Source organism: Anticarsia gemmatalis, chromosome 11, assembly GCF_050436995.1.
Source record: "Anticarsia gemmatalis isolate Benzon Research Colony breed Stoneville strain chromosome 11, ilAntGemm2 primary, whole genome shotgun sequence".
NCBI lineage: Eukaryota > Metazoa > Arthropoda > Insecta > Lepidoptera > Erebidae > Anticarsia > Anticarsia gemmatalis.
In genome coordinates, this window is record NC_134755.1 from 11470347 (window position 1) to 11496359 (window position 26013).

Sequence of the window (26013 nt, forward strand, 5' to 3'; positions counted from 1 at the left end):
ACGAAAAGTAGGTACATAAATATGTGCAGTACTGTCGTAGCGTATTTTTTTACCGTTGATAAAATTTCAGTAGGTAGGAAGGAAAATAGAAAGCCAATTATAAATTCCATAATTTATTTTAAATAAGTACCTACCTATTTTAAAACTACTACCATGTCAATCTCATTAATTTCAAATTTAGGACCACTAACAAATAGTTCTTTATTCATCTAATACACAATAAAGAAAATCTAGATAAATACATAATTTGTGCCTTAAGGACAAGTTTGGCAGATAGAGGCAGAAACAAAGTACATAATATATTAACATATCATTATATGTATCTACATTTTAATGCCTCACATAAAATGTTATTTCTGTCTTTCGCTCACAGAGAGTTGCAAACTTTTTTAAAGCTATGTACACAACAAAGAGTTATTCATTTATTTGTAAGGCAGTTAAAATGTTAATTTACAATATTTTTAGATGCAGTCATATAATATTTAACAGGAGTAAAATTAAAGCTAGAATTATCACAACCAGTTGACTCTACATGACAACTTTGCATGTACATCATGCATGCACTTGTATACATATTTTTACTTTTTAATTCATTTATTTTTGACATGACTGGTTCTGTACAGCCTTGTAAAAGTGGCGCCATTTTGGAGCTGTCAAAAGATTTGAATGGACATCCTCCTTCTGAACATGCATTGTCAGTACTCTGTATTCTTTGGCAGTTTACAGATGTGTAGTTTTTCCTACATCCTTCTAAACCATACATATGTCTGATACCATACAAGAATTTCTTCTCATCTTTTTCCCAGGTGTGACAACAACTGTGACTCCCATTAGGATGTAATCTATACTCTGCTCTCCAAAACTCTATGGCTTCTTCGACTGGCATTCCAATGTCTTTTAAAAATAAACTGTAATAAAACCTTTGTGAATGAGACAGTCTGTGTTTCTTTCTTAAACTTTGGTGCAAGTTCAACATGCATGGAGGGAAGTATAAAGATGTTTTGTCAACATCTTTACTTTTGAGAACATTTGTCTTATCCTCAACCAATGTATAATTGTTTCTAATTTCAGCTAATAGTCCCATTATTCGTGGATCACTTTTAAGTGTCTCAAAGCCGGTGTTATTTAATCTATTTTTAAGATTCTGACTAAACAACATTACTAGATATTGTTTCCATCTACTACATGGTATTTCTGCTATACCATTCCTCAATTCTACTTGTCTTCTAGCCACTAGAGGGAGACAGGACTTGAAATTCACACTGATCTTGTGGACAGTACAGTTGTTAACACAAGTAGAGCAGACATGCTGGGCAACTTCCTTCAACATCAAATGCTGACATAAAACTTCCAAAGACTGTACATGTGTTGGTACATTTTCATATTTTTTTATAGTCCTAAGAAGTTTTTTGGAAAAGGACCTCATCTCGTATGCTGATAAGGCTGCTAATCTACGCTTAAATTGTTCTAGTTCAGCCTTCATAAAGAACTGTGAGAACTCTCTGTTTACACATAAAATCACCATAATACATAATGTAAAATGTCCAACATTATCGTATACACTTCCTTCAATCACATATTCATTATAGGTTTCGGGTGCTCCGCCAAATACTGTCTTTAAATGCTCAAGCCTATTATTGATAATGATTTCGAGCAAGTGTATGGGTAATTCTCCTTTAACCGGCGTCAAATAAAAGAATGACATTTTGTCATACAAGACAGATGCTAAACACGTGTTTTCTCCATTTATTACACAATAACATGATCATGCTTGTAATAATAATCATCGAAACCACAAAATTTCAATAAGTTTCGGTTTATTTACATCTAGCCGATGGTGACATTGACAAGTTTGTCAACTGTCATAGAATTATGTCCTTTGTCAATGTGACAGAAAATAAAGTTGCAAAGTAAAAAATGTGAATAATTAGTAATCAATAATAAATCGTAGGTTGCAAAGTAACCTAATATTTGTTATCTCTTATGTAATCTCTTTGTTCAGGTTAAATAATATATTGCTACAATTACATTTTTACAGGGTAGGTATTGAATACACATCATTACATCACTCGCCCCAACTTCCATGTAAGTTTCACATCACTTCAAATGTCAAAAAAAAGTGAAGCCTCAGACTTCTACGATTCGTTTGATGCTCTTTATTTTCGGAAATACTAATTGAAATCAATGCAATTGAGATTATTGTATTAATTTAAATTAATCGCCGCTCGCATTGCGACGTTCCTTGCGTGGTTGTTTATTGTGAATGTGTTTGGATTGTCTGTATTCGGATGTGCGTTGTTTATCTGACATGTACTTATGTCGGAATTTCCTAAATAGACTAGACGTTTGATGTCGGGGCCGCGTATAAAAATAACATTGGATTGTCGCGTCGGGTCGGGAGGACTGGTCCCGCCTGCGCCATGGTTGTGATGATGGCTCCAAAGATCGCGTACCTCGCCGTGCTACTTATGCTAGGTGAGCATTACGATTTATTTATTATAATAACACAACAAAGGCGGATATCATTCAGATTTTACTATGAGTGCTATCATCAAAGTCAGATTAGATGTCAATAAGGGGTCATGGACCATTTATTGTTGACAAATAATGCTAGTTTTTTCAACAAAGAGATCACAAGATAGATTATTGTCTTTGATTATGTCAATAGAGTAAAAAAGTTGTAGTTTACATAAAACTTTTCTAATGAAATATTCTGCAAGCTGATATGAAACTTACTTTTGTAATTAATTGCATTAGTACAATGTCAAGTATTATGATAAAGTGGTACATAGTTATGTAGATTATTCTATATAATGTTTTATTATTGAATATAATTTAAAACCAGTGTGTTATCATAACTTTTCACTATTGTTTGGTTATGTTATCTAAATATTTTAGGATTGTAATGAGCATTAGTGCTAATTATACAGTTTAGAATACTCTGATAATATTTTTTTCTCCAAATAATTTATAGCATAGATAATGTTTAGAAGTTTTTTTAGACAATTTTATACCTAACTATATTAAAATATATGTAGAATAACAAGATCTAGGTAATATAATTATTTTACAAATCACTTTTCTAAGGTTCGATGTTCAATTACTTTTTTAAGTCGTCAACATGCAAAAGAGGGTTACATGTTTTCCAATCTATGTATTTATGTTTGTATCCATATATTAAGGTTATAAATAGTCATTATTAAAGTTATTGCAATATTTACTTGCATGTAACATTGTAACTAGTATGATACTCCAGATGAATATTTTCTTAGAATAAGATCAGACTCATCATGAATCAGAGGGAATAAATATACTTGTTAGTAAAATTAATAATAATAGTTTTCCTGTATTTATTGTATTTAGAAGTTGAATTCATAAGAAATAAAATATTGAAAGGATGGCAAAATAAGTTAACACTTAGGTACTTTAACTCAGTTGGTAAAGATAAAAAAAAGGAATAAATAAATTATTGTGCTAAAAGATTAAAAAATATGAAACTCATACAATAAAAATAGCCTACAAATTATTCAATAACTAGTCCCCATAGGGATAGGCAGAATGACATCACCACCTAGACCTCTTCATACTTCATTGTTCATATAATTTACATACAAATATTTCAGATATGACCTCCAAATATAATACTAATGCTTTCATTAATATTTTTTTATTAATACAACAAGTGATTTAATAGACACAACTTGCTTAATCTAATAATTTTGACCTCAGGTACTCAAGTGACACTAGCAGCACCACCGTCAGATGAGAACCTACCCCCTCGCCCCAAGGAGGGCCGCCTCACCACCAGGTACTGTGAGTTCTTCAATGGCTCACAACCCACTTGCGATACAACCAAAAACTCGACATGTGTCCCCACTGTTATAAAAGAAGAATGCATGCCCGGTGAACCGGATAAAAGCAACCACTGCTTTATATTGTGGCAGTTTGACAATGTCACGAATACAGGATATCCGAAGGTTAAAGGATGCTTTGTGGATACTGTGTCGTGTGTGGACAGGGCTTCCAATTGCCGCCTGCATAATTCCAAGCTGCCACTCATGCACTGCTGCTGTGAAGGAGATATGTGCAACCACAATGTGGCGTTCCCTGGTATAGAAGCTGGTATGTCCTCGCAGACGGAGGTGCCGCCAGAACGTGTCCCAGCATCGGTACTGCCAAACTCTGACGATGATACAAGAGCAGTGATCGCTTACACCCTCACGCCTCTATTCCTACTATTCGCGATCCTTGTCGGCTGCTACCTGCTGTACAGGAAGCGTAAAGGAACATCTTTCGCCGAACTGGCGAATGGAGAAGCTTCTCTATCAAGGCCTCCGTCTGCCGGCGCCGGTATGGAGAACGAAGTGGCTGGTCTAGTCGGACAAGTGACGCTGTGCGAGGTTCGAGCTCGTGGAAGATTCGGTGCCGTATGGCGAGCGAAACTTGGCCAGAAAGACGTCGCCGTTAAAGTTTTTCCCTTGCAAGATAAGCAGTCGTGGGTTGCTGAGCAGGAGATATTTAGGCTGGCGAGGATGGACCACCCGGACATACTGCAGTACATCGGCGTTGACAAGAAGGGCGATAATCTACAAGCTGAATACTGGCTGGTGACGGCTTACCATGAGAAAGTAAGTGCTCTTCTTTGTACATTTATATAGGATCCTGACTTTCAGGAGACAGTACCGACATCTAATTTACCTTTCATGAGAAATAGCAATTTCGCTAATTAATGTTAATTGTGTCGTGTGACCTATAGAGTCCGTAACCCTTAAACCCGAAATGCCAGCGTCCCAGCCTTCACTCCATTATACATTCAAAAGCTTAATCAATCTATTTTTAAATCCATTATCCCGACAATGGCATAAGTGTTATAACATAATAAAACGTTTGCATCGAGTTAAGTATTATGTAAGGGCACGTTTGTAAGATAAAAATATCCGGTGCATATTAAGATCGATAGGTCGAAGTGAGAATTTGATCAAGTTCAGTGGGTGATCAAATATTCCTGTCTCGTTAAACTAGGTGAAGTCTATTGTAGGTGTTGCGGACATTATTAGAACCTTTTAGTCTCGAGGTGTATTACAATGTTAAGCTATTTAGGGATTATTCCCTTTCTGTTCTATTTTCAATACGATATTTAGGCTGTATCCTATTTTTACTATGGTAGGAGAGAAACGCTTCTTGGATTATCAAGTGCCCTTCTATAGCAGAGCAGCGAATAAAAGGTGGGTCATTCTTTTCGCAAGGGATGTAGATGTAGTTACAGAACATTGAAAATAACGTACTAACAAAAGTTTCTGCTCAATATTGCCTGCTAGGTTCAAGATTGTATCGAAAGACTATAATGTAAATACATACAGTTTGGTATATTATAGACCCTACCCACGTTCCGCATTTAAAGGTATAGAATAAAGTTAATGACTTAGGCATAGTGTTAGTAACACTCATTGTTATGCATCACAGTACTTTCTTACATCACGCTATTGTAGGCATAGAACTGTATTTGATTCCTAAGGAACGGTAAAGGAGGAGGGAGGGAGGAGGATTTCTTCAAGCCTTTTACTGAACCAAATATTAAGTTTGTCGGATCAAGACGCTAGTCAAATTATTCGAACAATTATGATCCATGCACTTAAATTATTCTCGATCATGCAAATATGATGACGTATCTAAAAATCTTCCGCTAAGATCAACGAATAAGCAGTATCTTTAATAGCAATTGTTCTCCAGGGCTCTCTGTGCGATTACCTGAAAGGACACACCCTAACCTGGTTAGAGGCTTGGCGTATAGCAGCGTGCGTAGCTCGAGGATTAACCCATCTGCATGAGGAAGGTGGTGGAAAACCGGCCGTCGCGCACCGAGACTTTAAATCAAAGAACGTACTCCTGAAAGCTGACTTAAGCGCTTGCATAGCTGACTTTGGACTTGCCCTGGTGTTCGTGGCAGGGAGGGGATGTGGTGATGCTCACGGCCAAGTTGGCACTCGAAGATACATGGCTCCTGAAGTCCTGGACGGCGCGATCAACTTTACAAAAGACGCATTCTTAAGGATAGATATGTACGCATGCGCGCTCGTGCTCTGGGAAATAGCTTCAAGGTAAGTCGGTTTTATCTATTTACATGATTGTATATTTTATGCAAAATACAAGTATTGTTTAATGAGATGGTCGGTCTGTTTTGCCAGCCACTGATAGATTATTTAGATTGTCAGATGCGTTTTTATTTGTTAGATGGAATGGTAAGACTTTGGGGCTTTTAAATCTCAGTCGTTAGTAACTTGAAATTTAGTGCCGATGATAACATTATACAAATACACTAAACTAGGAATTCTTTTTATTTACACACATCGAAGTGTTGTATGTAATAAAATCTGTTTACATCGAATTCTGTTTGATAAACGAAATTGTGGAATTTATTTAAACTGATGAATTTGTGCTAATCATAGTAAACACGTATTAAATTTCAGATTTGCAAAATAGTTGATTGTATTTTTACGTTTTATATTTGGGTGATTGTCCTTAGCTAAAATGGGGTGATATATCAGAAATAAATAAGTTTTTTTGAAGTTAAAAAGTTCGCTCTACCGATATATTTGTGATGCACTATTGAGTTATTGATACGGTCTAAGTTTAGAAGCACTCCAATCAAGTTTTGAGCTCGATCAATTATTGATACGTCACAAACAAAATGTAGGCTGACGCTATTTTTGTTTTTAACCTTATTTGAGAATGTATTTCTTTACATATTTTGTTATTTGACTGCTCTTGTAGAACAAAGTTTGGTGCCACTACTCAATACGGGCGTGGCCATAATAATATGGGTTAATATTTTTACCAGAAACAGATACGTAAATGTGACATCGACAATGTAGATGTTACTTACAGATCTGTTTTTTTTTTTTTTAATTCTCTTAAAAAACTGACGTCCTTTTATGGAGTGCCAGTAACATTTAGGAATTAGTACATTGTTAGAATGTTGTATGAAAAACGTGTTAAAATTCTTGAAATTATGAGACCGGCCATTATTTTTTGTGCAATAACGTAACTCGGCGTCATTTCAAACCTTACCCAACATTACTGTAACTTGAAATATAATCGCAGGTGCACAGACGCATGCCCTGATCCGCCGGGCCAGTACCGGCTGCCGTTAGAAGAGGAGGTCGGCTCCCACCCCAGCCTTGAAGAGATGCAGGAGGCTGTGGTGCAGCGGAAACTACGGCCGCAGATACCACCGCACTGGAGGAATCATCCTGTAAGTATACAACTAAGGTTTTTAACTTCTGTAGGGACCTCAAACAGGAAAACGGAGCTTTTACAGAATCTCTATATTAGTTAGTTTGTCTGTCTGTCTGTCTCTCTGTCTGTCTGTCAGTCAAGACCCTTTTTTGTTTGGCACTAAATATATAAAGTTACTTTGTTCTTCATACTTTTCACCGAATTATGTTAATTTCTTCCGGTTGATGTTATGTCGTTTTATTCTTTTTTTTGTATGTGCTGACATATGCTTTACCTTACTATTATTCTCTTTAACTCGATTTTAAAGCAATTTAGAGATCTGGAAGGACCGGAAGCCTCTTCAATGCTCTATAATATTATGTTGATATTATTTCGTTCTGTATATTGTGGTCAGTACTATAGTTACAGTTAATATTTGTAGGCTGAGGCGTACTGATCATGCGTCATCTGGCATCTAAGTGGCATCCGCTTTAAATTGACGCAATTCTTACACGTGTCAAAATAATCTCTTAAGATTCATCACCACTTCCCGAACTGATCTTTGGAGAAGGAAAAAACAATGTTCGACTCACAAAATAAGCTTGGGAACTCTTTTTTTTTCGCTTAACATGACATGTTATTTTTATAAGCTGACAACTGACAACAACCAGTGACTATAAAATGACTATGCCAAAACGTCAAGCAACCCAAATATAAATTCCATGAAAGTTTTCCCGTAGAATCAATATATCATAGTTATGACAATGAGTATGATATTTCCTTTTTTTTCTTAAACTGATTTGGTTTACGTAAAATTAAGCAGGATGATAAGTTTATTCCGGGAAAGGACTTCGACCAGATGGCTTTGATATAAGCTAGTCTATGTAGATAGTAAGTTTGGAAGGTGTATAATGCAAGGTGTTGGGGTGCAGGGTCTGACGGTGCTGTGCGACACGATGGAGGAGTGCTGGGACCACGACGCGGAGGCGCGCCTGTCGGCGTCGTGCGTGCTGGAGCGCGTGTCGGCGCAGGCGCCCGGCGCCGCCGCCGCGCTCACGCCCGACACCACGCCGCTGCTCATCCACGAGCTGGCCGAGCCGCGCCGCTGCTGACCCCACCCCACCCACCCGCACGACCTGCCGCTCATCGAGCTCTGAGCCGAACGGTCAGGACCCTCCCATACGTCCGCCTCTAATGGTATGTCTACACGTAAGCGAACGAACGAACACGCGCGCCAGTGTCAAGTGTCCTAAGTTCGTACTATGACATGTTACGCGATCATTGTTCTATAGTCACAGTTGCAGCTATGCCGATCCTGCCTTCAAACAATGATGGCTAACGTAATACGAGCTCTAAACTGCCACGTTTAGGCATTCCATGAAGAAAAAGACGTCAAATTCCTTCTGTTGGCAAAGACTTTTACCTATAGTTGTGTTTAAGAGTTTAAAATTATAATCGACTTTGACGGTGAATTGACACAATAAAATATATTTTCAGTTTGTAGACACGAGAGAGTAACTGTTGTTAGATAAAGGAATTTGTTTGTTGTTACTGGTTGTTCAGATGTAAAGCATAATGTGAATCAGTTATCCCAACATGAAATGTAAATATGTTTTAGAAATACGTAAATAAAATACTGAATCGGATATGAAGAGTGCACGGTTTTAAGGTAAAGTACAATAAAGTTTATTGATACAAAGTCTTGTAATCTCCTAAATTGTATAACATTCTCGGCTCTAAGCAAAGGTGTAAAAGGACTAGTGATTCGTAATCATCACTTAATATAGAAACCCCTATATGTTTTAGGGAGAGTAAAAAGTACGCATTAACGCGTTGAATACTTACCTAGACCTAGCGATAAATTACTTAACTTTTAATGAATTTATCTATTATGCTATGGTATCTAAGGAAAGTAGTAATAACTAGAATTATAAATAAAAGTTTCCGTCAGTTTTTCTATTACAGTTCACTTATTTTGTACTCTAAAATATCTTAAAGATCTTTGATAAGCGGCCATTTTTCGCATATAAATACAATCTGAATATAATACTTTTATAGACTATACTGAGCAACTATTTTAATTTATATTTTGACTTTATTTATATTAATTTGACTGTTCAGGACATTTGCATAGTGTAATTTAAAGTTATTTGTTATTTTTAAATGAGGTACGTGAGGTAAAAGCAAAAAAAAATGTGGACGGGTCATCAGTGACCATAGAGTTGACTAGAAGAAGTTATAGACAAGTAACTTTTTTAATTTATTTGACAATGATCTGTATACAGATACATGCCAGGGTCTAATAAGACCCCTTTTCCTATAAATATCTATATTTAAAGCGCACAACACAATTTGATAGCACACGAAAACATCGAATATAATTTTGTCAGTAATACTATGGGCACAATACAGGATTTGAATGTTTCAAATATTTAGATACAACAGATGTCCATATATTTAATACCCGAAAGTCCAGTTCCGCCTTTAAGTATAGAATTAAAAAGAAACTTAGTACGATTCTTCCTTCTAATAACTAAAAATTATAAAATAAATACATTTATCTGGGAGTGTACTTATAAGAGACGCTCCAAAAGCATACTAGTTGCGTTTGGCAATCGAACAGTGTGGAAAAGTACAACACAAATATAAACTTTTCCATCAATTTGGACCCTATAAAGCACGTGATAATGGAGTGATTGGCGAGCAAATATGTGCAGACATAAACATCCTTCACAAACATAATAAACTAGTGTCGTAGTTATTGTAACCGGCGGGCTGCGGGCTCGGCTCCCTTTCCTTAACCCATCTTCACTTCCGGGCACTTGTACTATGAGGCGCACGACGCAGGGCCGCTGAGCGTACAGCGATTTAACAACAATACGTTGTACTGCGATGATCATTTGGACGATTTAATATTGTACTTTTTAATTTGGAACTTTTCTGATGTATGTATTTAAATTTAATGTAATAAAATACGGGATTTTTGTAGCTTAGTTTAAAATCAATTTTGAGGAATGATACGCTATCTTACCAATAGAAAATTGTTACTTTAGCGTCTTAAGTACTTACAGTCTTAAGTCTGTACTGACTTAGTTTCCCGCTAAACGCTCCGCTACTCTCAGTGGCCTGTCCTAAACATAGTGTCGCAATAAATAAACCTGCAGACGAGTGTCCGTGAAACGACTAACAAATAATCGCATAAAATCTAATACGTGTCCTATCGAGGAATTCTTATATTAGGAATTTATTCATTGTAATACATTGTAAATATTTAATAAGACATTTTTTTATAATAGCTGACTAAAGATGAACTATTTTTGTATAATTTCGAATCATTCTCGCTCGTTTCAATGATCGTTGTTCGATGATTTTGATGGCTCATTTTCATTTGTCGGTAATTTGGTCGTTATTCCTTGGAATAAAACACTACACTTTAAAAAAATAATCGTTAAATGTATGAAAATGAGCCATATTTTAATTCCCATTATGGGGATAACTACCTAGTTATCGACTAGTAGAAATGAGTAATAAGTAATGTTGCTATTTTCGGTCTGTAGTACTAACAAATAAAATTAAGGCAGCTTGGAATTCTTGCAGCTTATTCGACAGCGGGTACCAGTCATACGGTCACTAAGGAGTTTAAAAAGATCTCGCTATAATGTTGAAAAGGCGACTCTAAAAAGTGTCGTAATATTGTGCAATACTTGAGAGAGATCAGTCGTTTATTCCTTAACACCTCGTATGACTGTTTCTCATTGTCGAATGTTAGATTATTATAAATGAATACTCGTGTTATATTTTAGTAACATTTTGTTTTTATTTTTAGATATTTTTTTTATAATGGGGCAGCTCTAAATTTTTGGCTTATATTAATAAAATATTTATTATAATGCATTGCATTTCGATCAACAATTATTTAGTGTTATGTGAAATGGAAGCATAATATAGCATAATATGTTATAGAGCGTAGTTAAATATATATTTATAAATATTGTTATTTTATTGAATTGTATGTATTTCCATAAATATAATGTATGCTTGGCACCCATGAAAATTCCTTTAACGTTGATTTAATACAACTTATATGAAAATAAGATCTCATGCCATAAACGAGATCTCATAGAGCGATCTTAAGTAATCAATCAAAAACGTTCTATTTTGTTATCTTGTTATTTTTTTTCATATTTTTGATGTCATGGTGATCTGATGGTAAAATCACATATGGGGCTCCAACCGAGCTCAAGCATTGTAATTGGGTTTTTGTAACCGGTCACCCATCATTAATGAAAGTGCTGCTTAACCCGGTTCAACGTACAATCGTAATTGTTGACCGAAGACTGCATTATATTAGCGCTACAAAAACCTGCCTATATAATAATTAAGCAAACGAATCTTGCCTTTTTTCTTTAAGACCCCTTATTTAGTAAGACTGGTATTAATTTGTATTAATTATTGGCTTTATTTACTTAGTTTATCGGCCATTTTGTTTTAAAACAAGTGCTAAATTAATGAAAGAAATTAAAGCAATGAAATTAGTATTAAATGTTTGCGTAAGTCGGTGTCATTTGCTTAGTTAATTAATTGTTGTTTAGCGCTAATCAGTCTGTGTCTCGTTTCTATTAGTGCTTGGACGCTCTCCGGCTTTAAACGAGGCGAATTAAACCTTTTTTGAAAGGATAATGTTACATGAGGATGAACGTGGACTTTATATCACTGAATCAACAATCTTGGACCTAACAAATAAAAGTCTTTTGGGCAATAGTATCATGTCTATCATCAATAATATGAGATGTCGTGGGTTTGATTCCCACATGGAACAAATATTTGTGCGAAATAAATGGTTGTTTAGGGTCTGCTTGTACTTTGTGTCCGTTGTTTATATGATTGTAAAAGCCCCCGCGACACGAGCAATGTTTAGTGCTAGAGTTGTCTTTTTTTAATTTTGATTATAATGGCTATACTTTTAAATGGCCTATTGAATCTCTGTATCAAATATTGTAAATGTATCAAGCTCTAATAGAAACATGACACTCGTTGCGAATGTGAGTGAACAGTACATGTTGTGCCATAGACCGGGCCAGTTATGCTGACTGCACTAGGCCTCATATCACGGGAGAGCTGTCAACTTGCAAAGGTCTACGATAGAACAACCTTGATATATGCCAGACTTTTACTTATGAGTATGGATGTATATAAAGCTTGTTTTATTATTAAGACATGCAATCAAAACCTCTCCTAAAAATGTAGGCAAGAAGCACCTTATTTGTAAAAGAATAACTGTGATTTTATTCGCTCACGTAACTTGTTCCGCAATGTTGGCAACACCTATTCAATAGTGTTGCCAATATCGCATTATCTATCGCGTAACGTCAGCGAATAAACCATGAAATATCATTGAAATAAATTGTGATTTTAGAACATAATTGAAATATCATAATGGGAAATCATAATGAATTTGATTTACCTATGCCGTGTGCATATCAACACACATAGACTAAGTAATGTTGCCAAATGTAAATATTGTATCGATAAGTTTAGTTATAGGATATTTTCGTCTGAATGTCAGAGTTTTAGGTTGTGGACACACTTTCCCAGTAAATATTTGAACGAATATTAAAGGATGTTTGAGAGGCCTAATTCTATTGTAAATTTCCCTTAGTGTGGTCACAACTCTACAGCTGAGGGGTGCAAAATTGTAAGTAGATCTTAAATTTCTTGTTGGAAATCAAAAAAGCTTGTAATTTTCCACTCGTTGGCTAAAGAACTATAGTGTAATATACTAATTATTGTAAAAGGAGAGTAGTGAAAGTTTCTAGATTGAGTAGCATATAGATCTATTAGACATTACGTTCGTCGATGAGTCGTCTTTGTGTGTAGTCGAAATAACGAATGTCTTAATGGCCATGTTTATCATTTATTTTTATTTTAAATTAACAACGTGAATGTCTGTTGAAATTTGATGTATTAAAATATATTTTCTAGACAAATATTTGTTTCATTTCAAACAGGACGTGGTACTGCCGGGCTCTAGGTTTCGTACATAAAAATAGTTTGCTACACATGAATGGATCTACTTATGAGCTTAGTGATGATTAACTTTGTTATCACTATGAATAGTGACAACAAAAGAAAACAAACGTTAAAGTATACAAATTCTGATTCTTTATTTATTTTTAATCCGGGTGTCGTCTGTACAATGCGGCGGGGCGATGTGGCGCGCGGTCTCACGGCTCAGCGCATACAAATTCCTCTAATTACTTCACAATTCACTATATGTATATGTACATCGGCGGCATCGTCCGTGAGCCGTCGCGCGAACTATTGCGGCATCTCACTTTCACAGTTTTACTAGAGGTTAAAGGTGCGGGCGCCCGATCGATACTGAGTCACAGGTCCTCGAGACGAACGGCGGAGCGAAACGAACCGATGCACCACTGACACGGCTACGACCAGAAGCGGGAGCGGAGGCGGGCCTCCTCGAAGCTCGAGGCGAGCCACCTCACGCACTCTGTGTCGGGGCGGGGGCGGGGGCGGGGCTAGGAGCGCGGCGGCTCGGGCTCCAGCGGCTCGGCGGGCGGCTCGGGCTCGGGCGGCGCGGCGCGGGAGGCGGAGGCCCGCAGGCAGTCGCCGTGCGCCTTGTACTCGATGGGCACGGACGCCGGCAGCTGCAGGATGCGGCGCAGCGCGTCCCGCACCCGCGCCGCCGCCAGCGTGTCCGACGCCGTGCGGTGCCACACCGCTAGGTGGTCGTCCTGCAACGTGACGGGCTTAGAGTGTGGCCTGTACAAGCGTCATGAAAAGACACTACAGATAGGTACACGTACTTGGAAGCGCACGGAGAGCACGACGCCGCACAGCTCCGGCCCCACCATGAACTGCTCGCCCAACATCGCCATGCACAGGTCCTCCCACGCACGGCCTGTCTGCGTCTTACGTAGTCGCACCACCTAGAAAGTAACAAAACAATATTGTAAAAACCTGTTTTCAGATCATTTGAAGACCCTACTTCTAACTACTGATATAACAGCTAAAATTTTTAACAAAACTTTGATTGGTTTGTTCTCTTTCAAAGTAAAACCAATGCATGAATTCGAATGTTTTTTTTCTTATAAGCTGGATTAACACTTATCCGGGGAAAACGCAGGGGTATTCATGGTCAGAAGCTAGATTGTACTTCTAAAGATAAGCTTTACCTCCCTCGTTCAAGAGAGTTCATTATCATGTTACAATAGAGGACTGCTTAAATGCAATATTGAAATTACACCTGCTGCCATTATCAGTTTTCATAACATTAAATTGCAACACGATCCGGTATCCAACGTACCTACCTAGGATTTATAATGTGCCGTGAATTTATTCGCATCGCGGTTTTTCTTTACTAACACACTAGACATCCTGTCTAAGTTTTTTGTTCATATCTCGAAATATGTGTTGTGGGGTTAACAGCTTTTGAGTCACCGATAGACGCAAAGTATACCTAAACTTACTACAATCTTATGACTCATACAACTATAATATGACTGTCGAGTAGCCGACAAACGAAGTGTACATTTCATCGTAAAAATATTAGCGAAATAAAAATGCTCAGAACTATTTATAAATTTAGATTCATTTGTAGGTCAATTCAATACGGAAATAGTAAGCTTTTAGGGCAATGTATTCTGTGAAATTGTAGTGACAAGCAAGTGATTATTTTTAGAGATGCTTGTGCATGTCCATTGATAGTTTACATTAAAAATAAATGTTTTATAGTTATTTTTATCTTTAACTGGTTCATGCATATATAATAAGATATGTACAGTTATATTGCCTGCAGGTGGCACACAACTAAATGTCCATTCAGAATGACTTTCTCTAGAAAATATTAATTAAATTATTTATCCTACTAATATTATAAATGCGAAATTTTGTGAGTATGTGTGGATGTTTGCTACTCTTTCACGCAAATACTACTGAATCTGTTATATGAAATTTGGTATGTAGGTAGCTGAAGACCCAGAATAACACATAGCTACTCTTTATCCCGGAGTTCCCGAGGGATCGGGCTTTACACGGGAAGGGTTTCCACGCGGACGAAGTCGCGGGCGGCCTGTAGTAATGCTGATCATAGTAAACTGTCACTATATTTATGTTTAACTGATTTCTTACCCATTTGCCTCCATTAACGTTGGCGGGGTCCTCCCACATGGGCTTGATACCGATCTTGAAGAGGTGCAAGTCTGACAGAGGAGGTAGCTCGGAGGGTCGCGCGAGGTGCGTGTACAGCCCCCACCACTGTTCCACGCTGGCCACCCGACCCACCAGACGTAACGCCTGGAACACCACAACAAATATCTTATGCTTACTGGTAACAATTAATTTGCTTTGCCACTTGAAATATTTCTTCTTTGTGTTCTATATTGTGTAAGTTTAACAATTTATTCTCCTAAACTAAACTTGTATACATAATATTATAAAGTAACGGGTCTTAAACGCAATTGAAAATTAAAGGTTAGGATACTTCTTTGTTTACCTGATGTTTTGATCAAATTATTTGGAGTAAGTATGATGAAAAACGAAATTTGTGAGGAAAATAGCTCTTTGATTTTTACCAAAGTCTAAGCCATGCGGCATCATTTAATGTATGTCTGTACTTATAACTATTTACCTACGTAACAGAAATCTAAACTTATTACGGTTTTATTTATAACAATAAGATAAGATCGATAATATCTCCTAAAATAGCTCTGATTTTGGATATGACGAGCGGTAGTCAACGATGAGTATGACATTTTGACCTGAATAAGATAAGAATTACTATAGGCAAAACAATACATACTACAGACTAAATAGTATTATAAATTGTTATTTACAGACATACCTACAAAATAAAAACCTTTGTCTAGTTCATTTCTACACTAAATATTTATTCATATCTTTATATATATAATTCTTCTGTAAGTGTGTATGTCACTGTGCTTCTCTTAAACGACTGGTCCGATTTTGATTAAATTTTTTGTGTGTGTTCAAGGGGATCTGAGAATGGTTTAGATTCACAATTTTGTCCGCTGGACAATGTTTTTTTATTTCATTTTTATGGCAAAACAATGTTTGCCGGGTCAGCTAGTTATTTATATAAATGTTCTTACACAGATAATGTATAAGTATTGGTACTTATTTCATTCTACAAATAGGGCTCAAGTAAAAATGGCAATAAAATCATGTCTGTTGTATGGGGACTGTCTTAGATATTTTAATATATTTTTCATATTTTGGGTTATAGCAGCAACATATATCCATTATTTGTGAAAATTACAACAGTTCATGATATATAACCTGGTGACAGACAGACAGACAGACCATGAAATCTTCCTAATACAGCCCGATTTACCCTTTACACAGAGAACAATAAAAAAGGAATAAGTAAAAAGTTACATTCATTTCATTAAGTACATTATCATCAATATTAATTAAAGTGTTTTGCTTAATATTGTTTTCCTAATTTACTAAGCATTTTTATCAAGTAAATACACTTATCAAAACTTGATAACAGCTGCATAACTGTTAAAAACAGAATGTTATTCAATAATTATAACAAAATATTGATAAAATATAGTAAATACATAATTATTAATTAACAACAGTAATTTAGCTATTTAAGGAAATATGGAGTTTACTAACATTTTGAACAATAGTTGTACCTCTTTAAAATAAATATTATGACATAAATTATATAAAATTTACCTATAAGGTTCATTCATAACCTGTTTCCTTTAAAAAGACTGAATGAAACACCACAGAGGCACTGAGACCACAAGACTACGTTAAATGTAAACAATAACTGTTTATACTCCATGTACAGACACAACATGCAGATAATTCAAGTGTACCATTGTGTTATTAGTAAACATATGTAAATTTATACTTAAATTATTCATATTTCACACTAGAAATTCACACTGAAGATTTCAACTCAAGTATGTAGATTGCTATTTGTGAATGTGTCAATTAAAGTAACCTTAATATTGCACAAGTTTGCTGATGTGTGCTGTTTCAATAAGCTTTGTTGCAAGGACAGGTGTACAAGTGAGGGACACAGTTACAGACCTGTACATAACCAGTGGTGGAGGCGGAGAGCTCGCGCGCGGGCGGCCGCCGCGAGAACCACATCCAGTAACAGTACTCCAGCTTGTGCTCGTGAGGCGGCACTGGCGGCGGCACCGCCTCCTCAGAGTTCCTGTCGTCCTCCTCGTTCGTTCCATGGTTCTGCGTTGGGCCCCCGCCCTGTCCACCCTCCCCAGACCGACGCTCAGGCACGTTTAAATTGTAAAACTTGCACATTTTCCTCTCAGTCATGTTATTTCAAATATATTAACATGTTTCACTAACGGCCTAACCTAGGACACGTTGCTTTATTTCAGATACCAGAATGTATACAAAACTCAGACTATACTTCTATTTTAACACTACACAATAATAAACTAGGATCGCCTAAATAATATTCAGTGACGGTTAATAAATAAAACTTAATCAGCCTATTCCCTCTTTTTCTGTGTATAACCTTTTTCTTTCCGTCATCAAAATTCAAATCTGTCAATTGACAGCATGGGTATATACGACTAAATTCGGTTGTATTTGTAACATAAAATAATGAGATAGACAAATATAAAATACTGTAAGACAGAAAGAGACACAATGTAATGACAAACCTATCTAGTTTAATGCGTAACTTAATACAACGAGTCAAGAGGAATGCGTTCCAATTAAGGCAATAATCTACCGGTAGATGATAATTGTAAAAGTTTAAATTCTGAGGAATTTATTTATTAACTTGAGTTAGAAATAATTTTGTATTTCATTATTGTTTCTTTGTTTATCTATCTTCGAGTTACGAATGCGATATATTACATTAAGTAAATACATTTATTTATTTAACACCGCGAGGCTGAATTAGTTTACCATGCCATGTCCAGTCAGTAAATGAATCGTTTAAAAACTTAAAACGTCAAACTGGCGGCGGGATAAACGAAACAAATTATCTTTTTGCATCAAAAATTAAATAACAACGTATTATTTTGGGTTAAAAAGTGTTTGAGGATATAAATAATAGCCTGACAACTTACTTATTAGTTTCAGATGTGGTTATCTAGTGTAAAATTTAAAAGTTTGTGATTCAGTGCACTTGAGTACGATATACATAAGTGATGGCTAAAGCAGATACAACTGGTAGAAGTAGTATAGAAGGGTGCATGAACATCGATTTCATGCGGTCGCTCGTGAAACAATATTCTGAATTGGTACGTATTACGTTAAGTAACATTGCGTTGTGATATGTTTTGAAACCCAGCTTGAACAGGTTAACTGGTGATGGAATACCAGAAAGATTTAGGGGCAGAAGACAGAAAACCAGCTAATTCTGTTTTTTGGCATCGCCTTTTTGTATTACTTGAGGTAGCACACCCATCTAGACTGTAGTATAGTGTATTCAGATCAGTTTTTCATTGATAACAGTGAACAACAACAGTAGTTGTTTTGAGTAAACATCAACACAAAAGTTTGCTTATAGCTAACTTAGTTACACTAGCATAGTACCTTAAGACTATATAAAGAAAACACAAGTGATAAGATGAAATAAACTTTAGTTTCATTGTTAAAAAAAAACTAAATTTATGGTTCACTTCAAATAAGTCATGTTTCCTTCTCTCTGGCTCCAGGGTCAATGGACCAGTGCATTATTCTGGGCAGATGCAGCAGCTGCAGCAGCAGGGGGAGGGTTGGATGCTGCCAGTGGAGATGATGTGTGGTTGCTGGCAAGTGCTATGCTTGCGAGAGGAGAACTACACAGGGCTGCACATGCGGTGTCTTCAAGAGGCTTACACAGGTACTTTATGATATTATTTTGTTAATGTAGAACAAAAACAAAGAGTATACTTTTTGTATTAAATGTAATTAATATATATCAAAAGACAGGGATACAAATGCAATATTTCATAGTAATCATATAAAACTAAAGAGCATAAGTGTTGTTACATTTACAAGAATGTATATTCTCTTTATTTGGATTAGAATACCACTTATACAGTTTACTTCCTATTTAAACAGTTTTTCATATACTTTTTGTAAAGCACTGATATGAAAGTCTCCATCTTATACTGGAAAATGCATTAAACCTTGTCTGTTTATCTTCTAGGCGTCACTTACTATGCTTGGGCGTGGCGATGCGCGCGTACTTGGCGGCGCGAGAGCCTGCCACTGCCATCAAGCTGATGGAGGAGTGCGACCCCATGCTGCTAGAGCCAAGGACTACAGACCAGACACATAATGTAAGTCTTGGCTTGACATATTATTAAGCTTGTTGGAGGTTCATTGTGTAGATAATACACATCTTGTCATTTTAATATTAAGCTTAGGAACCACTATTAAGAAGTTTAGGACAATATTTAGCTTTAAGCTTAATATTCAAGAGTTTGGTTGGCAGATATGATGTAGATAGAAAAAATAAGTAAGGTAAATCCACAGAGAATGTGACCACCACATAAGTTTTTTTTTAATTCCTGTTTTAGATTTTTTTCTGTGTCTTAAGGTGTAAAGCAGATTTAAATTAATTGTATCTAAATTTCATTTATAACAGTCAATATTTTGTCATTCCAGCGTGCACTAGCAGGTGTACTTGTATGGCAGGCGCGAGCACTCGCCGCGTTAGAGCGACGCGACGCGGCCGCTGAAGCGTTAGCCTCCGCGCTCCGAGCCGACTGCGCGTGTTATGAGGCACTAGACCTATTGTTAGATCAACATGCACTTACACCACATCAAGGTAAGGGAACTATATTGACATAGGACATTTAAAGTTTGATGTTTACTGTATGTGTTGCAGTTGTCTCTAGTAGTAGAAGTTATTTTGTTGTTTTTTTGATTGTCTAAGTTAATTTAAAGTAAGTATTATTTCGGTTCGGCCATTTCAAGTCCAGGAATATTCCAAGTGAAGTATAAACAAAGTTTCATGTCATTACATAAGGTAGCAATACTTATATTGATAATTTTATTACATTATTGATATGTTACGAAATAGAAGCAGTAGATAGAATTAAACTGTGTTTCTAATTTTTCAGTTATGTGTTAATTTAAAATATTGTGTATTTCAGAGCAACAGCTAATAGATTCCCTACCAATTAGTAGTCAGTTGAGTGCAGCAGAGGGAGCATTACTACGTGCCGCTTATAGAGAGAGACTTAATAGATATTCACCTGCGCCAGTACAAGTAACGCCGCCAGATACTGAATGTCCAGTAAGTTATTTTCTAGAATTACCTACGTTGATGTTGTCTTGTATGATGATGATTTAAGATTTATAAGTTTATCTTTGAGGTACCTATTAATTAATCTTAATTTTTAGTATCTTAATGATGGTTTGGTTCTTTGTTCTCATTCTTTACATTTCAGACTTTCAATAGTGAAGTATTTTTTAATTGCAATAAAATATTTTTTTCTAATTTTTCAGATAACGGCCGAAGCAGAAGCAGTAGGCTCTCGTATGCTAGAAGCGGCACAGAGCAGAGCCAGACGCCTGGCTGCAGCATGTCGGTGGCAGGAAGCGCTGGCGGCGCTGGACGCGGCGGGCGGCACGGGCGGCGCGGGCGGCGCGGGCGTGGCGGGCGGCGCGGGCGGCGGCGCGGCCGTGCGCGCGGCGTGCCTCGTGGAGCTGCGGCGCACGGCCGCGCTGTTCGCGCTGGCGCACGACCTGGTCGACGCATACCCGCATGCATGGACCTCGTGGTACGCTGTGGGGTGCTACTACTATCTTATTGGTGAGTATAACGTTCAACCCTTTGAAGACTATCTAAATTCCAACTGATAAATGCCTAAGTATGCCACAGGGAATAATGTTAATGTGAACTCATATTTCTGTTGTTACTTAATTAATCCATCTGCTATATTAATCGCTATTACCTATCCATGATTGCATTACATAGCTCCAGTCTACCTCTAATTATTGTTATGAAACAGAATAAAGCTTTTTACAGATTACATCACATTCGAAATCACAAAAATCTGACTAAATTAATGAAGAATCAATCATTACGAAATTAATACTTACAAAAACAATATTCTACATTCGGTAGAATATTGTTTTTGTAACAAATTTTGACAGTAAATTTTCATATTAAAATAAAACAAAATGTATTTGCAATAGGAGTACCCCAAGGTACAACACTGAGACCATTACTAACAAATATATTTAATTTATTTCCTAGGTAAAAGCGAATTGGCACGTCGATACTTAAGTAAAGCGAAGAGCTTGGAGCCGAGCGCGGGCTGCGTGTGGCTCGCCTACGGACACAGCTTCGCCGCAGACAATGAACATGATCAAGCTATGGCCGCATACTTTAAAGTAATTATTTGTTTATTTTTTATTTATCGTTAAAAAGCCAGAAGATATCGTTGTGTAGTGAATTATGGAATATTTTTTTTCTTTTGATATTTGAACGCGCTAGATATTGTTTTACTTATTTCCTACCGAATTATGCTGAATACTTTTAACATGTACGAGAATTTTAGAGTGGCAAATAAGAGGAATTTGATATATTTAATTCACGTTTATTGTCATTGTCATCAGTAGTTGTCGATACCGACCATGACGCAGGAGACATGATGATTTATCGGCATCTGTAGGTCCGTTTTGGCGGGGTATTATACAGGAGAGACTTATTTTTGGAAGGAAAAAGGCCTTTGCCCAGCGCTGGGACACATTAAGGGATAATAAAAAAAATATATGTCGTAGAACCTGCTCTATTATATTCGATTCTTGCAGGCTAGTCAACTGATGGCAGGCTGTCATCTACCGCCGCTGTACGTGGGTGTGGAGTGTTCGTTACTGAACAACTTCACCATGTGCGAGAGATTCCTCACGAGAGCCGCCGCGTTACATAATGATGCTAAGGTACCTTTTATTAAATTATATTTATAACTTGTCTTTACTTGTTTTAAAGTTACAAACTTGCTCTGATTTCTAAAGAATCCAGGTAAATCAATTCCAAATTCGGGATTTAAAACGTTTTTTATAATTTTGTTTAAACATAATTATCATCAGCCTAACCTTTCTTCCAACTATGTTGGAGTCGGCATAAAATATATCTAGCAAAAAATTATGAAATATACATTTTAATTTCTATTTGTTAAGTAAGACCCCGAGAAGCGTTTTTTGGAGCAATTTATAAAATATATGAATTGTGTAAACTTGCAGATAGTGGAGGAGTCGGAGTCGGGCGACAAGGCCATGTGGTCCCGCGTGGTGGGCGTGGTCCGGGACCCGCACGTGGCGCACGAGGCGGGCGCGGCCGCCTTCGCCGACGGGGACCTGCGCAGCGCGCGGGACCTGTGGCTGCTGGCGCTGCACGCCGCCAAGGGGCCCGGGGACGACGAGGTACGACGACTACAGACAACTGTTGTGGATGTTGTCTTATGTAGAACTAGCTGACCCGCGCAACTTTACTCGCGCCACATATAAGAGAATGGGTCATATTTGCCCCCGTTTTTTGTATTTTTTTTACTGGTACTCTGCTCCTGTTGGTCGTAGCGTTATGTTATATAACCATATATAGCCTTCCTCAATAAATAGGCTATCAAACAGTTAAATCATTTTTCAATTCACACCAGTAGTTCCTGTGATTAGTGTGTTCAAAAAAACAAATGAATAAACAAACTCTTCAGCTTTATAATATTAGTATAGATTAATATTTTTTATGAATTTGAATAGTTTACATTATATCACGTAATCAATCGTTTTCTTATTACATTTAAAATACTTTACTGTTAAACATTGCATTCATGAATAATTAATTTATGTTAACATATGTTTTTTAATTTAGTTACAATTTAGTTTAATTTGCTATTATTATAACTATTAGTGAATTATTAATGTCAGGGTTTAGTCAGGTAAATAAAGTGTCAAAAGCAACGTTAAAATGTGTATTGTTAGATTAATATAATTTTTAATAACTATTCTCAGGTGCCAGTCCGCTGGGCAGCTACACTGGACGCTCTGGGGCACGTGTACCGCGCGCTGGGCCAGCCCGCCGAGGCCGCGCGCTGGCACTCCCGCGCACTGGCGCTGCGGCCGGGCCGGGCGGCGACACTGGCCGCGCTGGGACTGTGCCTGGCGCTGCAGGGCCGGGAGAGGGACGCCGCCGATGTACTGCACGCGGCTCTTGCTAAGGACCCCGATGATGTAGTAGCTCTGGCATTGCTGGACGCTATTGTTGATAGACTTGATGCTGCGCTTACAGGTTCGTTGTGTTTACTTTGAAGTTCAAATAAAGAGGATAAATATATGTACGTAAATGCGTATACGTAATGGTACACGTCGCTTACGTACATGCTCTCGTAAAGCCCGTTTTATCATGCCCTTATTCGTGTCGCCTCATCTTGTTCAAAACTTAATTCTCATGTATTTATTATATATATCTTAATAATTATAATTAATTAGTATCTAGAGAAGATACCCATTTTGAGAACTATGATAATGGAAAATAAGTCTCGGCAATAAGCTAACTATTAAATAAATCTAACTTCAAAGTAATTTACTTCATTCTACATCTTTATTTAACCTTAATTTAATTGAAAAGTTACTTGTTAGTTTTTTTTATGTGTAGGGGGTCAGTAGAAGTATAAGTTCAAATTTGTGGGGTCGCCACCATACATTAACAAAAAATATATAATTGCGGCCTCTGAAAAACATAAGCTAAGGCCTAAAAATTGTAACATTTCAATGGACTACTTCAATATTTTCAATACTCCTGTACCAATTTCAGAGGAGGAGATCCCCCAGTTCCCGTTCCCGGCGGTGAACATCAGCGTGCCTGCGCCGCCCACGCCGGGCGCCGACGCCACCAACACGTCCGACATGAGCATGAGCTTCGACTGAACTATACTTACTCTCAGAAGCCGCCTACTGACTGAGCGAGAAGCCTCACGAGGCAATATCTCGGTCTCTTTTCTTTCTGGTCGAAATGAGCGGGACCGAGATATTGTCTCGCGAGGCTGCTCGCTCAGTCAGGACCCGGCTAATCACTTCACCCTATGTACCACGCGCGTGGGAGATTATGTTGCAATATACATGTACATAATTAGTTTACTTAAATAAATATTCATATTTATGAAAGGTTTATGTACTATTTAGTCTGTTCCATGTTTTGCAATAGATCGTCTAATTTTATAAAGGAGATACAAGCCCGAGTCACAGAATAAGTAATAGTACTACCGTACAGAAGGTCCACTTCTGAACAAAAGTGAAGTTTAGGCATAAAAAATTACCTACACTAACGACTGCCACACGAAATTGAGACTTATCGCGCTGCGCGAGCGTTCAAACTCCATTGGGTATCGCCGCGCGTCTCCTGTTTCACCGCCGGAACACAGGGTTATCACTAGTCGATATAAATATTAAAATAAATCAATAAAGAGAACAGTGTGTACCTATGCAAATACAATACTTCAAAACATGTTAATCTGTTCCTAATAGTGTCTGAAAAACCCATTAACCATTATAAAATAAAATTATAATTGTATTGCTGTCTGACCATTAAATAAATATAGGTATCTACATAACTTTACTATAGGTAAAATCAAAGAAGCGAATAGAACGAACGATTGGCCGCCGCCGCCACTTTTTTAATAGGTAGATATTCCGTGGATTGCGCCGACGATATTAAAAAATGATATTTATATATTTATTATATTATTATGATATTTTCGATTCCGTATTGTCTTTGTTCATGCACCCATAAACACTACAGTATCTTTTAGCTTTTTTACGGGATTTTTGTTGTTTAGTTGACATTTTTTTTTATTTATAAACAGAAAACAGATTAAGAAAATAGATAAGTGTAGCTAGCACTAAATCGCACGACGCGGTCAGCGAGCGCGCCGAGTGGCAACCTACTGAGATAGGCCGCATATGCGGCCCGGCGGCCGATCATACCTACTCTGCGGAGTGGAACCCCCCTGCCCGAGTTATCAATACATGTAACTAATTAGAGATAAGTGGACAAAGGTGATACAACAAAATTTAAAAATCAACCTCTACATGAGCATGGGCTCAATATTTGAAAACACTTGAAAGCTCGAATTTTAGCGTAGCGCGTGAATGCGTGTTCGAACGTTGCTTGTAAGTATCTCCGTTTGTATGGAAAACACGCACAGTCTAACACACAGAAAATGCATCCACGCGCGTTCATGCGGATCACGCGCATACACGCGTGTTTCCATACAAACGGAGATACTTACAAGCAACGTTCGAACACGCATTCACGCGCTACGCTGCGTGGTGCGGGGCAGTGTGTTAATCGCCTAAGCGTTGTGTCATCACATAGAAATGTTCTAATTTTAATTGGTGTCAAAATACATGCTACCAAGTGTCAGTTGACTAAAAAGCCTACATTTCAGGACTGCTAATGTGATGTGAGCAGATGCATAACACCTTTGACCACTCATCCTTTCAGTTATGTATTGTCAGAAATAAACAGTGTTCAGTCAACCACTGAAATAAGTTCATGATCTAACAAAATGTGTTAGGGAAACCTATCGTGTACCTAGGTGTTTCCGCTGTGTAATGAAGGTCAGACAATAAAAAGCATACATTTGCAATAACAGTATATTTGTATAGTTTAAAATCAAACAAGCGATTAGATAAAATCAACATTTCATATTTAGATGAACACTAAAATATTAAAATCACAATGATTACATTTTAAAAGCCATTTAAAATGTTAAAACGATAGCGCACAGGCCTAGTGGGCAAGTACTAGAGGCACATTAAAATCGA

At 37.2% G+C, this 26013-nt stretch overlaps 4 protein-coding genes across 4 annotated transcripts; 2 read left to right on the plus strand and 2 right to left on the minus strand.

The window, feature by feature from the left end:
* Nucleotides 1-121: 121 nt before the first annotated feature.
* Nucleotides 122-1839, minus strand: LOC142976537 (DNA primase large subunit-like). Its single transcript, XM_076119961.1, has one exon. It carries the CDS (start codon nt 1703-1705, stop codon nt 446-448), a length of 1260 nt encoding a protein of 419 aa, XP_075976076.1. The 5' UTR covers nt 1706-1839; the 3' UTR covers nt 122-445.
* Nucleotides 1840-2119: 280 nt separating this feature from the next.
* Nucleotides 2120-13202, plus strand: LOC142976788 (activin receptor type-2A-like). Its single transcript, XM_076120356.1, has 5 exons — nt 2120-2475; nt 3730-4628; nt 5731-6098; nt 7102-7252; nt 8148-13202. The coding sequence occupies exons 1-5, from the start codon at nt 2421-2423 to the stop codon at nt 8325-8327; spliced, it is 1653 nt and encodes a 550-aa protein (XP_075976471.1). The 5' UTR covers nt 2120-2420; the 3' UTR covers nt 8328-13202.
* A 152-nt stretch (nt 13203-13354) lies between these two features.
* Nucleotides 13355-17792, minus strand: eIF4EHP (eukaryotic translation initiation factor 4E homologous protein). Its single transcript, XM_076120357.1, has 4 exons — nt 17302-17792; nt 15364-15528; nt 14040-14162; nt 13355-13967 (listed from the first exon to the last, which is right to left on the minus strand). The coding sequence occupies exons 1-4, from the start codon at nt 17548-17550 to the stop codon at nt 13752-13754; spliced, it is 753 nt and encodes a 250-aa protein (XP_075976472.1). The 5' UTR covers nt 17551-17792; the 3' UTR covers nt 13355-13751.
* Nucleotides 17793-18182: 390 nt separating this feature from the next.
* Nucleotides 18183-24355, plus strand: Cdc16 (cell division cycle protein 16). Its single transcript, XM_076120235.1, has 11 exons — nt 18183-18491; nt 18909-19075; nt 19385-19517; nt 19846-20008; nt 20337-20479; nt 20692-20998; nt 21446-21582; nt 22003-22131; nt 22435-22614; nt 23200-23476; nt 24002-24355. Exons 1-11 carry the CDS (start codon nt 18399-18401, stop codon nt 24112-24114), a joined length of 1842 nt encoding a protein of 613 aa, XP_075976350.1. The 5' UTR covers nt 18183-18398; the 3' UTR covers nt 24115-24355.
* Nucleotides 24356-26013: the final 1658 nt, after the last annotated feature.